This window comes from Macrotis lagotis, chromosome X (genome assembly GCF_037893015.1).
Source record: "Macrotis lagotis isolate mMagLag1 chromosome X, bilby.v1.9.chrom.fasta, whole genome shotgun sequence".
Taxonomy (NCBI): Eukaryota; Metazoa; Chordata; class Mammalia; order Peramelemorphia; family Peramelidae; genus Macrotis; species Macrotis lagotis.
In genome coordinates this window covers 622,129,741-622,143,659 of record NC_133666.1, presented here as the reverse complement: position 1 = coordinate 622,143,659, position 13,919 = coordinate 622,129,741, and the positions used below count along the sequence as shown (strand labels likewise).

General features: G+C 38.4%; 1 protein-coding gene and 1 pseudogene across 14 annotated transcripts in view; one reads left to right on the top strand and one right to left on the bottom strand.

The window, feature by feature from the left end:
• Nucleotides 1-6,155: 6,155 nt before the first annotated feature.
• Nucleotides 6,156-6,855, top strand: LOC141499444 (CDGSH iron-sulfur domain-containing protein 2 pseudogene; annotated as a pseudogene).
• Nucleotides 6,856-11,479: 4,624 nt separating this feature from the next.
• The window catches only part of SCRIB (scribble planar cell polarity protein), a 72,740-nt gene continuing 70,300 nt past the window's right edge, over nt 11,480-13,919 (bottom strand). For all 14 annotated transcript variants that reach the window (XM_074203144.1, XM_074203148.1, XM_074203145.1 and 11 more), the window contains 2 exons: nt 12,644-12,695; nt 11,480-12,498 (listed from right to left, as the gene is read on the bottom strand). In XM_074203144.1, the coding sequence (XP_074059245.1) occupies nt 12,353-12,498; nt 12,644-12,695 (198 nt within the window). In that variant the 3' untranslated portion in view covers nt 11,480-12,352. The remainder of the gene's footprint in view (nt 12,499-12,643; nt 12,696-13,919) is intronic.

Sequence of the window (13,919 nt, the reverse complement as noted above, 5' to 3'; positions counted from 1 at the left end):
TAAAATGCCTATATTTTCTGCCATTTTTTTTTTAGTTTTTTTCAAGGCAAATGGGTTTAAGTGGCTTGGCCAAGTCTACACAGCTAGGTAATTATTAAGTGTCTGAGACCAGATTTGAACCCAGGTACTCCTGACTCCAGGGCCGGTGCTTTATCCACTATGCCACCTAGCTGCCCTCTGCCAGTTTTAAAGAAAGATTTTATTTATTTTCAGTGTTACAATTTTTCCCCTATTCTTGCTTCCCTCCCCCCACTCCTCACAGAAGGCAGTTTGTTAGTCTTTATATTGTTTCCATGGTTTACACTGATCTCAGATGAATGTGATGAGAAAGAAATCATATCCTTAAGGAAGAAAAATAAAGTACGAGATAGTAAAATTATATAATAAGGTAACTTTTTTTCCCTAAATTGAAGATTATAGTCTTTGATCTTTGTTCAAACTGCACAATTCTTTCTCTGGATACAGATGGTATTCTCCATTGCAGATAGCCCAAAAGTGTCCCTGATTGTTGCCCTGATGGAATAAGCAAGTCCATCAAGGTTGTTTATCACTCCCATGTTGCTGTTAGGGTGTAAAATATTTTTCTGGTTCTGCTCATCTGACTCAGCATCAGTTCATGCAAATCCTTCCAGATTTCCCTGAATTCCCATCCCTCCTGGTTTCTAATAGAACAATAGCATTCCATGATATACATATACCACAGTTTGTTAAGTAATTCCCCAGTTGAAGGACAGGGCTGCTATGAATATTTTTGTACAAGCGATGTTTTTACCCTTTTTCATAATCTCTTCAGGGTATAGACCCAGTAGTAGTATTGTTGGATCAAAGGGAATGTACATTTTTGTTGCCCTTTGGGCATAATTCCAGATTGCTCTCCAGAAAGGTTGTAGTTCACAGCTCCACCAGCAATGTATCAGTGTCCCAGATTTCCCATATCCCTTCCAACATTGATCACTGTCCTTTCTGTTCATGTTGGCCAGTCTGAGAAATGTGAGGTGGTACCTGAGAGATGCTTAAATTTGCATTTCTCTAATAAATAATGATTTGGAGCAATTTTTTATATGACTATGGATTGCTTTGATTTCCTCAGCTGTAAAATGCCTTTGCATACCCTTTGACCATTTGTCAATTGTGGAATGGCTTGTTTTTTTTGAAATTTGACTCGGTTCTCTGTATATTTAGAAATGAGTCCTTTGTCAGAAATACTAGTTGCAAAAATCGTTTCCCAGTTTATTACATTTCTTTTGATTTTGGTTACAGTGGTTTTGTTTGTGCAAAAGCTTTTTAATTTTGTTTTTAGGTTTTTGCAAGGGTTAAGTGGCTTGCCCAAGGCCACACAGCTAGGTAATTATTAAGTGTCTGAGGCTGGATTTGAACTCAGGTACTGCTGACTCCAAGGTCAGTGCTTTATCTATTGCACCACCTAGCTGCCTCCTAATACCATACAATTTTGATGACTGATGCTTTATAATATAATTTCAGATCTGGTAAAGCTAAGCCACCTTCTTTTGCACTTTTTTTCATTGACTCCCTGGAAATTCTTGACTTTTTATTTCTCCATATAAATTTACTTACAACTTTTTCTAACTCATTAAAGTAAGTTTTTGGAATTTTGATTGGTAGGGCACTAGTTTTGGTAGAATTGTCATTTTTATTATATTAGCTCAACCTATCCATGAACAGTTGATGTTTGCCCAGATATTTAAATCTAATTTTATTTGTGTGAGAAGTGTTTTGTAATTGTTTTCAAAAAGTTTTTGAGTCTGCCTTGGCAGGTAGACTCCCAGGTATTTTCTTTTGTCTGAGGTTACTTTGAATAGGATTTCTCTTTCTGCTGTATCTTGCTAGTCATATATAGAAATGTTGAGGATTTATGAGGGTTTATTTTATATCCTGCTCCTTTGCTAAAGTTGCTCATTATTTCTAGTAGTTTTTCAGATGATTTTTTGGGGATTCTCTAGGCATACCATCATATGATCTGCAAAGAGTGAGAGTTTTGTCTCTTCCTTCCCAGTTCTAATTCCTTCAATTTCTTTTTCTTCTCTTGTTGCTGAAGCTAATATTTCTAATATGATATTAAATAGTAGTGGTGGGCATCCTTGTTTCACCCCTGATCTTATTGGGAATGCCTCAAATCTATATCCATTGCATATAATGCTCGTTGATGGTTTCAGATAGATACTGCTTATTATTCTAAGGAACAAACCATTTATTCCTACATTTTCTAGTGTTTTTGTAATAGGAATGGGTGCTGTATTTTGTCAAAAGCTTTTTTAGCATCTATTGATATAGCCATATGATTTCTGATAGGTATGTTATTGATATAATTAAGTGTACTAACAGTTTTCCTAATATTGAACCAACCCTGCATTCCTAGGATAAATCCTACTTGATCATAATGTATTATCTTAGTGTTAACTTGTTGTAATTGTTTTGCTAAGATTTTATTTAAGATTTTTTCATTTTATATCCATCCGGAAGATAGGTCTATAATTTTCTTTCTATGTTTAACTCCTCCTGCTTTAGGTATCAGCACCATATTGGTGTCATAGAAAGAGTTAGGCAGAGTTCTGTCTTCATCTATTTTTCCAAAGAGTTTATATAGAATTGGAATCAATTGTTCCTTAAATGTCTGATAGAATTCACTTGTGAATCCATCTGGCCCTGGAGATTTTTTCTTAGGAGTTAAATAATGGCTTGTTAAATTTCTTTTTCTGAGATAGGGTTATTTAGGTTTTTAATTTCCTCTTCATTTAATCTGGGCAACATATTTTTGTAAATATACATTTATTTCACTTAGATTGTCAATCATTGGCATACAGTTAGGCAAAATAATTCTGAATTATTACTTTAATTTCCTCCTCATTGGTGATGAGTTCACCTTTTTCATTTATGGTACTAGTAATTTGGTTTTCTTCTTTCTTTTTTTAAATCAAATTGACCAGAGGTTTATCAATTTTATTGTTTTTTCATAAAACCAGTTCTTGGTTTTATTTATTAGTTCAATAGTTTTCTTGCTTTCTAGTTTATTAATTTTCCTTTAAATTTTAGAATTTCTAATTTGATATTTAATTGGGAGTTTCTAACTTGTTCTTTCTCTAATTTTTTTACTTTCATTTTTAGTTCATTGATTTCTTCTTTCTCTAATTTATTCATGTCAGCATTTAATGACATAACATATCCCCTGACAGCTGCTTTTAGTGTATCCCATATGTTTTGGTATGTTGTATCATTATTATCACTATCTAGGATGAAATAATTAATTTTCTATAATTTATTGCTTGATCCACTCATTCTTTAAAATGACATTATTTAGTTTCCAATTAGTTCTGGGTCTGTATCTTCCTGGCCTAGTATTGCATGTGATTTTTATTGTATTATGATCTGAAAAAGATTTATTCAATATTTCTGCCTTTCTGCAGTTGATCATTAAACCTGATCATTAGGTTTTTATGTCCTAATACATGGTCAATTTTTGTGTAAGTGCCATGTACTGCAGAGAAAAAAGTATATTCCTTTCTATTCCCATTCAATTCCCTCCATAGGTCTATCATATCTAGGTTTTCTAACAATGTCTTTACCTCCTTAACTTCTTTTTTGTTTATTTTATGATTAGATTTATCTAAATCTTAGAGTGGGAGGTTGAGGTCTCCCACTAGGAGAATTTTGCTGTCTATGTCTTCCTGTAGCTCTTTCAACTTCTCCTCTAAGAATCTGGATATTGTACCATTGAGTGCAAACCTATTGAGTATTGAAATTACTTTATTGTCTATGGTACTTTTTAGGAGGATATAGTTTCCTTTCTTATGTCTTTTAACGCTATCTATTTTTGCAGCTGTTTTGTCTGAGATAAGGATTGCTACCCCTGCTTTTTTTTCACTTCAGCTGAAGCAAAATATATTTTGCTTCTACCTTTTACCTTTACTCTATATGCATTTCTCTGCTTCAAATGAGTTTCTTGTAAGCAGCATATTGTAGGATTCTGGTTTTTAATCCAGTCTGCTATTCTCTTACATTTTAAGGGAGAGTTCATTCCATTCATATTCAAAGTTATAATTACTAACTCTTTATTGACCTCCATGCTATATTTCTTCTGTCTGTATTTTTCTCCTATTTTCACTTTATTTATATTCCCCAGTGTTTTGGTTTTGAATACTGCCACCTTCAGTGTATTTGCCCTCTTATATCAATCCCCCCCTTTCTTGCCCCTTTCCCTTTTCCCCTTTTCCCTTCCCTTCCTTCTGTTAGTTCCCCTTTTTCTCCCCATCCCCATCCCTGTCCGGGGTCTTCTTCCCCGGACCCCCGAGTGAGCTCCTCAGTGGGCACTGCTTCAGGCGTCCCTGGTTTTTCCCTCCCCCGGGGATCAGCGAGGAGGGACTCAGGCAGACACGTCTTCAGGAGGCATATGTTTTATTAGGTGCAGAGGGATTCCCCCGAATAGCTCAGGGCGCTGGATAATATAGGGAGTTATTTCCGGGCTGCCACCCCGATCCGCCCCGAGGGCGGAACCTACCACCCGGTTGGAGCAAGCGACACAGGCCAACCAGGCGAAGCCACTGCTCCCCTTAAGGAGCCGTGTCTTCTCTGGGTTGGTCTGACCTCACTCCCGGGGAGGTCCTATCCACCTAGGCGGTCAGGGCCGACCCCCGACACATCCCCCCTCCACTTTTTGACTTTTAATGCTTGAAAGGTAAGATATGCTTCTTAACATGATTAAGTATGTCTAAGTTAACTTTAAGACAAGTCTGATGAGATGAAGATTCAGGTGGTTCTCATCTCCTCCCTTCTTCCCCTCAATTACAATAGGTCTTTTGTACCTCTTGATGTAATGAGATTTACCCCATTCAGTCTCCCTCTATAACCTCCCTTCTCCTTACTCTCCCCCTTTTTAAGGAGGTGTTGTTTTTAAATCATTCTATCTGAGTCACAGAAAAGTTATGAGTGTCCATCACTTCTGGCTATGTATATTCTCTCTAATAGAGTTACAATTCTCAAGAGTTATGAGACTCTTGCTCCCAAGGGGGTATATAGCCAGTTTCATCTTATTGGATAGCAGCTTTTGGGTTTTTTTTAAACCTTTTCATGTATCTCTTGAGCCTCCTGTTTGATGTCCAAATTTTCCATTTAACTCTGGTCTTTTTATCATGAAATCTTGGAAGTTTCCCATTTCATTAAATGTCTATCTTTTCCCCTGGAAGAGAAGGCTCAGCTTTGCCAGGTAGTGGATTTTTGGCTGCATTCCAAGCTCCCTTGCCCTTCGGAATATCTCATTCCAGGCCCTTCAATCCCTTAATGTTGCTGCTTCCAGGTCCTGAGTAATCCTTACTGTGGCTCCTTGGTATTTAAATTTTTTCTTTCTGGCTACTTACATGATTTTTTCTTTTATCTGATAGTTCCGGAATTTGGTTACAACATCCCTCGGTGTTTTCCCCTCTTTCCGGAGGGGATCAATGTAGTCTTTCAATAACTATTTTGCCTCTGGTTCCATGATATCAAGGTAATTTTCCATCATTAAATCCTATAATATTAAGTCCAGGCTTTTTTTCTCTTCAATGTTTTCACGAAGTCTGCCATTTTGTTTTAACCCTATACTTTTAAGGTTTTTACAGGTTTAGGTTTCACAGTGTTTATTTCTGCTAGATATACCTACAGATACTGTTGTTGGTAGTTGTACATTTTTTCTACTGGTTATAAACTAAGTTATAATTAAAGTAATTATCATCAGTGGAAAAGTACAAAAGTCAGAAATGTAATTATCACCACATTATCAACAGCAATTGCATGTAAGATGTATATTATGTGGACAAGCTAAAATAGTATTGTCATAGGTGGCATCATAAAGATGAGAGCTCTGGAAAGTGAAAAACTCTCAGACTAGCCCTGAAGTTGAAATGTTCAGGATTTTTATTTTATAAGCCTGCAAAACTTCACAGATTAAACTTTTTCCTCAATAAAGCTGCTTGAGGACAGGGTGAGTAACAAAGGTCTAGGTGAGAGTACCTGAAGGAAAGTGAGAAAGGAAAACAGTCATAAAAGCTGTCTGGGCTTAGATTCCAGTAGTCTGACCAGGAGGGGAGTTTAGGCCAGACTTTTATGGTCTTGCCCACTTCCTGTGCAGGGAACAGTCAGATAAAAGGGGGTACCACCCCCTCTACATGACTGAGGTCAGGTACCCATTCTGAAAGGCTCAAGAGTCTGGAGGAGGGGTAAAGGGATGAGCTGAGGTTGCTCTTATCTAGGTGAATTTACATTAACAATGAAGTGACCTTTAGTAGCGGTAGGAGCCACTCCACCGGCAGAACCCTGCTGCTTGGAGATCGAGAATGGTGTTGGAGAGGGTGGTCTGCATCTGGCCCGCATCTGGCCCGCATCGTGAAGGTGCAGCTCCCCGCCTACCTCAAACGGCTCCCCGTCCTGGAGAGCATTACCGGCTTCCCCCGGCTTGCAGTTTCAGAATGGTTTCGCTTATTACAGTTCCTGGGTATACTTGCACTACTAGGCTACCTTGCAATTCGTCCATTCCTCCCCAAGAAGAAGCAACAGAAAGATAGCTTGATTAATCTCAAGATTCAGAAGGAAACTCCAAAAGTAGTGAATGAAATAAACATTGAAGATTTGTGTCTTACTGAAGCTTCTTACTGCAGGTGTTGGCGTTCTAAGACGTTTCTTGCCTGTGATGGGTCACATAATAAACACAATGAATTAACAGGAGATAATGTGGGTCCACTAATACTGAAGAAGAAAGAAGAGTGTTGCTTTAGATGCTTTTGTTTCTGTGGTATAAAATTGTATTACATTGTGTTTTTCAATTATTTGTGTCTACAGATGCCTTTGAATGGCATAAATGATATCTAAAGTAGTCTTAATGAATGTTGTTGATTTAATCATTTTTTCTGCCTTTTAGTTTTCTTACTACACTACTGTTTTGTATTTGATACTTTGTATATTCAGAAGAATTATATTGATGTAGAGCTTAAAAACTGAACAAGTCTTTGTATTATGAAATAATAGGTTCCTTTATGTTTCAGCAATAAATTTATAGTCCTGATCTTGATTTTGAACTGTTAGATTATTAGCCTAAGATTTCTGTAATACTCCTAAAAATCTCTGTGATGACTTGTATATGATTATGGTAGTGTTTTCAACATTTACATAACTCCTTTTATTTTTTGCAGTATAAAAATACATTTTTTTCCAAACATTTCTGTGCTTTACTTAAAATTATTTTTCTTCAGCCTTGTTAACTTGATTAAGACCTATTATCTTAATAAGAATCAGGGAAGAACTCTGGGACTTTTTGTGGGTAAACATTAACAAATCTACAATTATAATTCAAGAGCTCAGAAAAATGATTCAATTCTAAAGAATTTGATAAAGTCAAGATAGTTTTAAAAATCATTATTTTATTGAGTAAATTACAAAAAAGGAACTATAACTTTTATTTCTACGTACTTTGAGTTATTTCTCATTTTAAAAGAGTCTCTGGCAGTAAATGATGTTCAATACAAAAAAAAAACAACAACAAAAAAACAACAACGAAGTGACCTTTAACAAAAGGAGGGAATTCACATCTGATTAGGGCCCATACCCTCAGAAAACAGCAGACAGGCACAAATAACAATTTCTTAATATTACAAACTAGACAGATATTTCTTTTACAATTATATATATATGACTACTTTCTCAAGATAGCTGTCTGACTGGCTATTAAGGATGGGAAAAAGAGAAGAGAGAGCCAATCCTGGCTGTCATCCCTATTGCAACCTAATTTGTTGCTTTAGTGCCTATTTTATTTCTGTGCTATTTGACATTCACACAGCTCTAGTTTCATCCAATTAGTCTGAGGGTTTGAAATTGGGAGAGATAAGCCAACCCATGGACATAGATGACATTTCAAACAAACTGTGAGTTATAAAACTGGGAAACATGCTCAACAAAGATGGCTGTCAGTGTCATAGAGGAAGTACTGAACAGAAATTACTTATTTATGTGAGCTTCAAATTCTCTTTGCAGATAATGTGGTAATAATTGTAATTACCCCAAGAACACTGCATAGCATCCTCAGTGAAATCCATTATTATTCAAGAGAGATTACTTTAGCCACTCACACTGAAAAGACAAGATGGATGAGAATTATATTTTTCCAAATGATAACATATTGCTGGATAGACATCCTATGAGTTAATCCATCAGCAGATAGATCTTGACACATAGACACCATGGATAATGCACTAGGTCTCAACTGAAAGGGATCTTTAGAGGAAAGTCAAAATATTATATAAAATCCAGTTTGAAAAGTGAATACTATCAGTGGCCCATGATTATAAACAGTCCAGAGTGTTTAAAATGGCTTTTATTAATGTATCTTTACAAAGAACCTCCTTTCTTAAGGAAAGAGGGCCTCAAATTACTACAATCTCAAATCTTATAATTTAATTGATACATTCACTCCCATACATTTTCCCTGCCCTACACAGTGAACAGTAAATTCCTTGAGCAGGTGCAGAACCTAGGTCAACCCCTGACTAGTTGCAAAGTTATTTCTTTAATCACCTTTCCTTTTGTCTAATTCTCCCCTTCCTGTAAACAAGCTTATATCTTTTAAAAGACTTATACAAGGTGGCTCAGTGGACAGAGCACCATCAACCCTGTAGTCAGGAGGACTTGAGTTCAAATGTGACCTCAGACAATTATTGTCTAGCTGTGTGACCTTGGGCAAGTCACTTAATCCCATTGCCTTAAATAAATAAAAATTTTTTTTAAATAAATAAAAATTAAAAAAAAAAAGCTTACACAAAGACCAGACATCTTGGCTTTTGTGATGTGAGATTCTGGCAATATCCTTTCATCTTAGTGGAAAACAAAACATTTGATTTTTTCCTATAATGTCACACATACATGTCACATACACAGAGAAAATGTTTTAATCTTTTGAAACATCTCCATTCTGTGAGAGTTGTGATCTCCATTTCCTTTTTTTTTTTTGGCAAGGCAGTGGGGTTAAGTGACTTGCCCAAGATCATACAAGCAAGGTAATTATTGTCTGAGTTCAGGTTTAAACTCAGGTCCTCCTGACGACTCCAGGGATGGTATTCTATCTACTGCACCACCTAGCTGCCCCTGATCTCCACTTCCTAAGCCACATTGGACTTTTGGTCACGCCCTTTGAGGCAGAAGGCAGCACACAAAAATGTATAGAATGCCACTCATGCATTAAGCAATAAATGCTGTTTTAGCTGTTTCTTGGGGACTGCCCCAGCAGGTGCATTGGAGAATACCTGGAGCTAGTTCTAGTGTTAAACCACTCCTTAAGCACCACCCTTGTCCTATCCCCCATGGAAATACATAAGCAAAACCCACTGGAGTAGGCTGCTTCTCTCTTCCTCTCTCTAGGCAAGACCTATATGGTCTGAACATGCTGCTTGAACATTTGATCCCAGCCCCATGTGACTGGATCTGTGTTGATCTAAGCTTTTCTTTCCTTTTTTCCTTCTCAAGCACTTTAGCTTTTTTTTTTAACCTTAACTTCTGCTAATCAGTCTGTTCTTTAAGGAACTCAATATTTTGCTGCTTCTCTAAAGAACTTTCTGTGAACTTTTGGTAGTGACTTGTACATTGAGCAACCTGTGAATTAAAATGTAAGCCTATTACCTTCCTGAGTCAGAATTGGTGAGTTTTTCACCCCAAATGAAGCTAAACTTTAAGTCCCTTTCCTGAATCTCATTTCCTCCTTATTGAGTCCCACTTCTGGACTCCTTTCTTTCCTAGGTGAGCACTGGAGAGGCAGGAGACAAGGATGACAAAGGAGACAAGTACTCCACCAAGATTTCCAAGTGCTCCATTTATTCACCAAAACACCAGTACCTAAATACCTCTCCACTCCCACTCCCATGGCACTTAGCAAGACATGACTGGTGTTCAAGGACACCAGGTGAAGATAATTCACAATACTCCCATATACAATGGTTTCCAACACCTCCTATCTTTAATACCCTCAAACTCTACAGTGGCTGAGTTCATTTACTCCTAAAAGGAATGTGGATCTAACTCTATCATCTAATCATCTGACATACTATAGCTAGGTTCCCTAAATATTTTTATTATGAAAAATTCTCATTAATTGGAATCAATGGCAAGGGGAATTGGAAGGAATCATCTCACCAATATCTGTCTCTGTAGAGAGGTCAGTGAAGGTTCCAAGGTCAAAAGCCATTTCATTCATTTCACAAGATCTGGTGCCTCCTACCTTCCTGGAGTACTATGCCCCCATCTACCAGTAGGATCCTGACTCGAGAATCACATTCAACTTTTTATCATCACCTAATAATGTTCCCAGGTTCAAGGTTCAAGGTCCAAAATTAATCAGATCAAGCAATTACCTGTCAAGCTGGAAGTAAAGACTCATGGTCCAAGTTGTATTTCTAGGATGTTTTTCCTATAAAGCAATCATTCTATTTTAAAACATCCCACTTAAAAGACTTGAGGCACCTTCTTTTATAATAAAATATCTCTGTACTGCCCAGCTTTTGTCACCTTAAAGAGTAGAACTTTATAGAGGTAAAAGGAAAAATTTGGCCAAGCAGAATGACATTTTTGCTCACCTGTGTACATGAGGTCTACCAGGAGAACATGAGCTCCTTGATGACAAGAACTGCTTCCATTTAGTCTTTGAATCCTCAGCACTGAGAACAATGGCTGGCACAGGGTGCTTAAAGAGGTGGGAAGGGCTACCTTACTACCTTTTATATTTTAAAAATGTTGCATTGATGTCTTTTTAAGACCTGTCATTTTAAACACCCCTCGCCCAACTAGTTCCTTCCCTAGGGACAAAAACAAGCAAAATTTCCTACTGACTTCATCTGACAATGTATATACAATTTTAACCTGTCCCTCACTACACCATGTATGTCATTATCAGTATGCCTGGACCTCTGCTGGGTAAAGATTAAAAGTACAAGAAAAAGACTTTCAGTAAATTGGGTGGATTCTTTTTTTTTTAGGTTTTTTTTTTTTGCAAGGCAAATGGGGTTAAGTGGCTTGCCCAAGACCACACAGCTAGGTAATTATTAAGTGTCTGAGACCGGATTTGAACCCAAGTACTACTGACTCCAAGGCTGGTGCTTTATCCACTATACCACCTAGCTGCCCCTGGGTGGATTCTTTGTGGAAGAATTATCAAGGTGTATGGTCGGAAGACATGCCTTTATTTGCACCTTTGGAAAGAGTAATTACACTACTGGTATTCACTTTTATAATGTGTGTGTGTGTGTGTGTGTGTGTGTGTGTGTGTGTGTGTGTGTGTGTGTGTATGTATCGTGGGGTCACCGGGAATGATGCTGATGCCTACAGTCAATGGCTCCCAGGTCTGGAGGCACATCTGGCACATCTCATCTCTTCCCACTGTTCCAGGTGATTCTCCTGGGAGCTTTCCTGACTACATTAATCCCATAGTAGCAGGGGACAGAGCAGACAGATACAATAAAATGTAAAGTAAACTTTATTATCCTTAAACCACAAAATAGATTTCTTTGGTTGTACAAATGTCACTAGTTACAGTCTTGATGCTAGCTTCCCTGGCGTGTGACACGCCCAGTACCAGGTTTTTATTTGGGGAGGTGAGGGGTAGAGTAGGGGAAGACACATGTTAGTTACTGAAGCTGAGCCAAGGGGCTCCCAACAGTTTTGAGTTAAAATGCTAAAACCAAGTTAGAAAAAGTTCCCAGGGATGAGGGGAATGGGGAGGGAGAGCAATGAACGATTGATTTGTGATAAATGCCTGCCCCACCACCACTCCCAATCAAAGGGAAACCAAACTCCCATTAAAATGATCCAGTTTTATGGGAATAGGAGGTCACCATTGATTCAGCTCAAAGGAACAGCCACAGCCAGGGAAGAGAATCCAGAAAGGTCTGAGGCTGGGGGCTGAACCTGCTCATCCCTACCCCAGGGATCAAACATGGAGCCCATAGTAGCAACCACTGTGACCCTACCACTGGCTGATTCCCTTATACATCAGGTCAAACACTGAGGAAGGGGCCAGCACTGTGTGGCTGGTGTCAGGGACAGACTTGCTCTCATTCCCTAGACACAATTTACAAACTTCCCAACATCTATAAGTTCCTTCAGTGGGGATGGGGGAAGAAAGTGTGCCTGGAGAATCTAGAAGAGCATAGGATCTAGATCCTTTTCTTCCCTCACTCCAGCAGAATTTATGGAGCCAAGAGGTCCCTGCCACAACCCTCAAACTTCTTGAGGTTTGAGGAGGGCATGGGTTTGGGTTCCTCTCCCCTTCTGGAGGGCCTAAGAGGACAGAGTCCAGGGCCCTCCCTAATCCTTCTTCCCTTTAGGGGACTTAGGAGGGCACAGGGTCTAGGCCTCGCCGTTCATGCCGAAGTTTCCGACGGGTGCTGCAGAGAGTTACTTCCTCCAGGGCTGTAGGACTGGGTCCGGAGGGGCCCAGCAACACTTGCTCTACCTCTCCATCTTCTTCCTGAAGGCCTGAGGAGGAAGTGTGGATTAAGGCAGGTCTGTACAATCCCATAGCCTTTTGGATGGTGGTGGCAGGGAAGATCCAGTAGCATGAAGGATAAGAGAATCTGTTTTACCCCTTTCCTTCAAACCCCACCCTCCTCCCTGGGCTCACCAGGACTGAGGCTGTCCTCCAGATATCTCAGCTCCTCTGGTAAATCTGGAGACTGAAATAAACAGAAAATAAGGCAGGGTTGGAGGAAGAGCTAATAAGGAGTTAAGACTAAATACTTCTATTTTGGAAAACTATTTTGGGTAGGCCCTCTTCAGTCCAGGGCTCCAGGTAATTATTTTGATTTCCAGCACCCCCCCCCCCCAAATACTGATTCTGTTCCATATCCTAAGAGGAAGGACATACTACCATTAGAACCTGTGTTCACTTTTGTCAGATCCCAGTCCAATACAAAGGGAGAAAGGATGAATGAGAATCTGCTTGTTTTCAGGGAGAAGACACTAGTATCAAGTCATGACTATGAGAGTAGCAGAGGGCTGGGAGTTCACATGAATCAACAAACCACCATGAAAGTGGTTGTCAAAGTATCTAATAAATACTAGTCTTTGCTAAGATAAAAAGATGAAATGGCCAGGGGAATAATTCCAAAAAATGTTCAAAAGTTGAATGGGCTACTTGAGAGATGATGGGTTTCTTCTCCTTGCAGATCTTCAAGCTGATGCTGACTGACCACTTCTAGCATTTGGGCTTGGGTTAGTTGGTAGCTAGTCCTTTCTAACTCAGGTTCTGTGATTCTGAGATGTAATAGTTTCCTTTCGTGGAATGTGCTGGACTTTTTGCAGAATATATTTATAACTTCACAGAAGCTTAAGAGGGATTCACAGATGAATGACATTAAGCTCAAAACCACATGCTTCTGGACTCAGGAAGTCTAGAGAGGTACAGAGACAGCAGGTAGCCTTAAAAAACAAACAAACCCTGATCTTTTAACTCTCTTGCAACTCTCATTTTGAAAATGTCTTTTATTGTATTTTTTCAGGTTTAAATGCTTTCCCTTTAACCCCTCCTCCTCCCCATCCCCTTTCCTATGCCTTTCACTGAGAAAGCAAGAAAATAAATCCCTATATTGGCTAGGTTTTTTAAAAATAGTTTGTTCTCTAAATTTGTGTTCTCTAAATTATTGAGTAGAGATTCTAAATATTTCAAAGTGGTTTGTCTTCACAGTTCTACTGTTGTTGCATAACTTGTTCTGATACTGATCACTTCTTTCTGTATCAGTTCATGTGGGTCTTTCTAGGTTTCTCTGAAATCATCCCCTTCATTATTATAGCACAATACTATTTTACTACTCTTGAATTCCTTTAAAATTTTATCACTTTAAGTACAAAGTTTATTTTATGTAAACCTTGTCAGTTTCACTGAACATCTAGAATTAGGT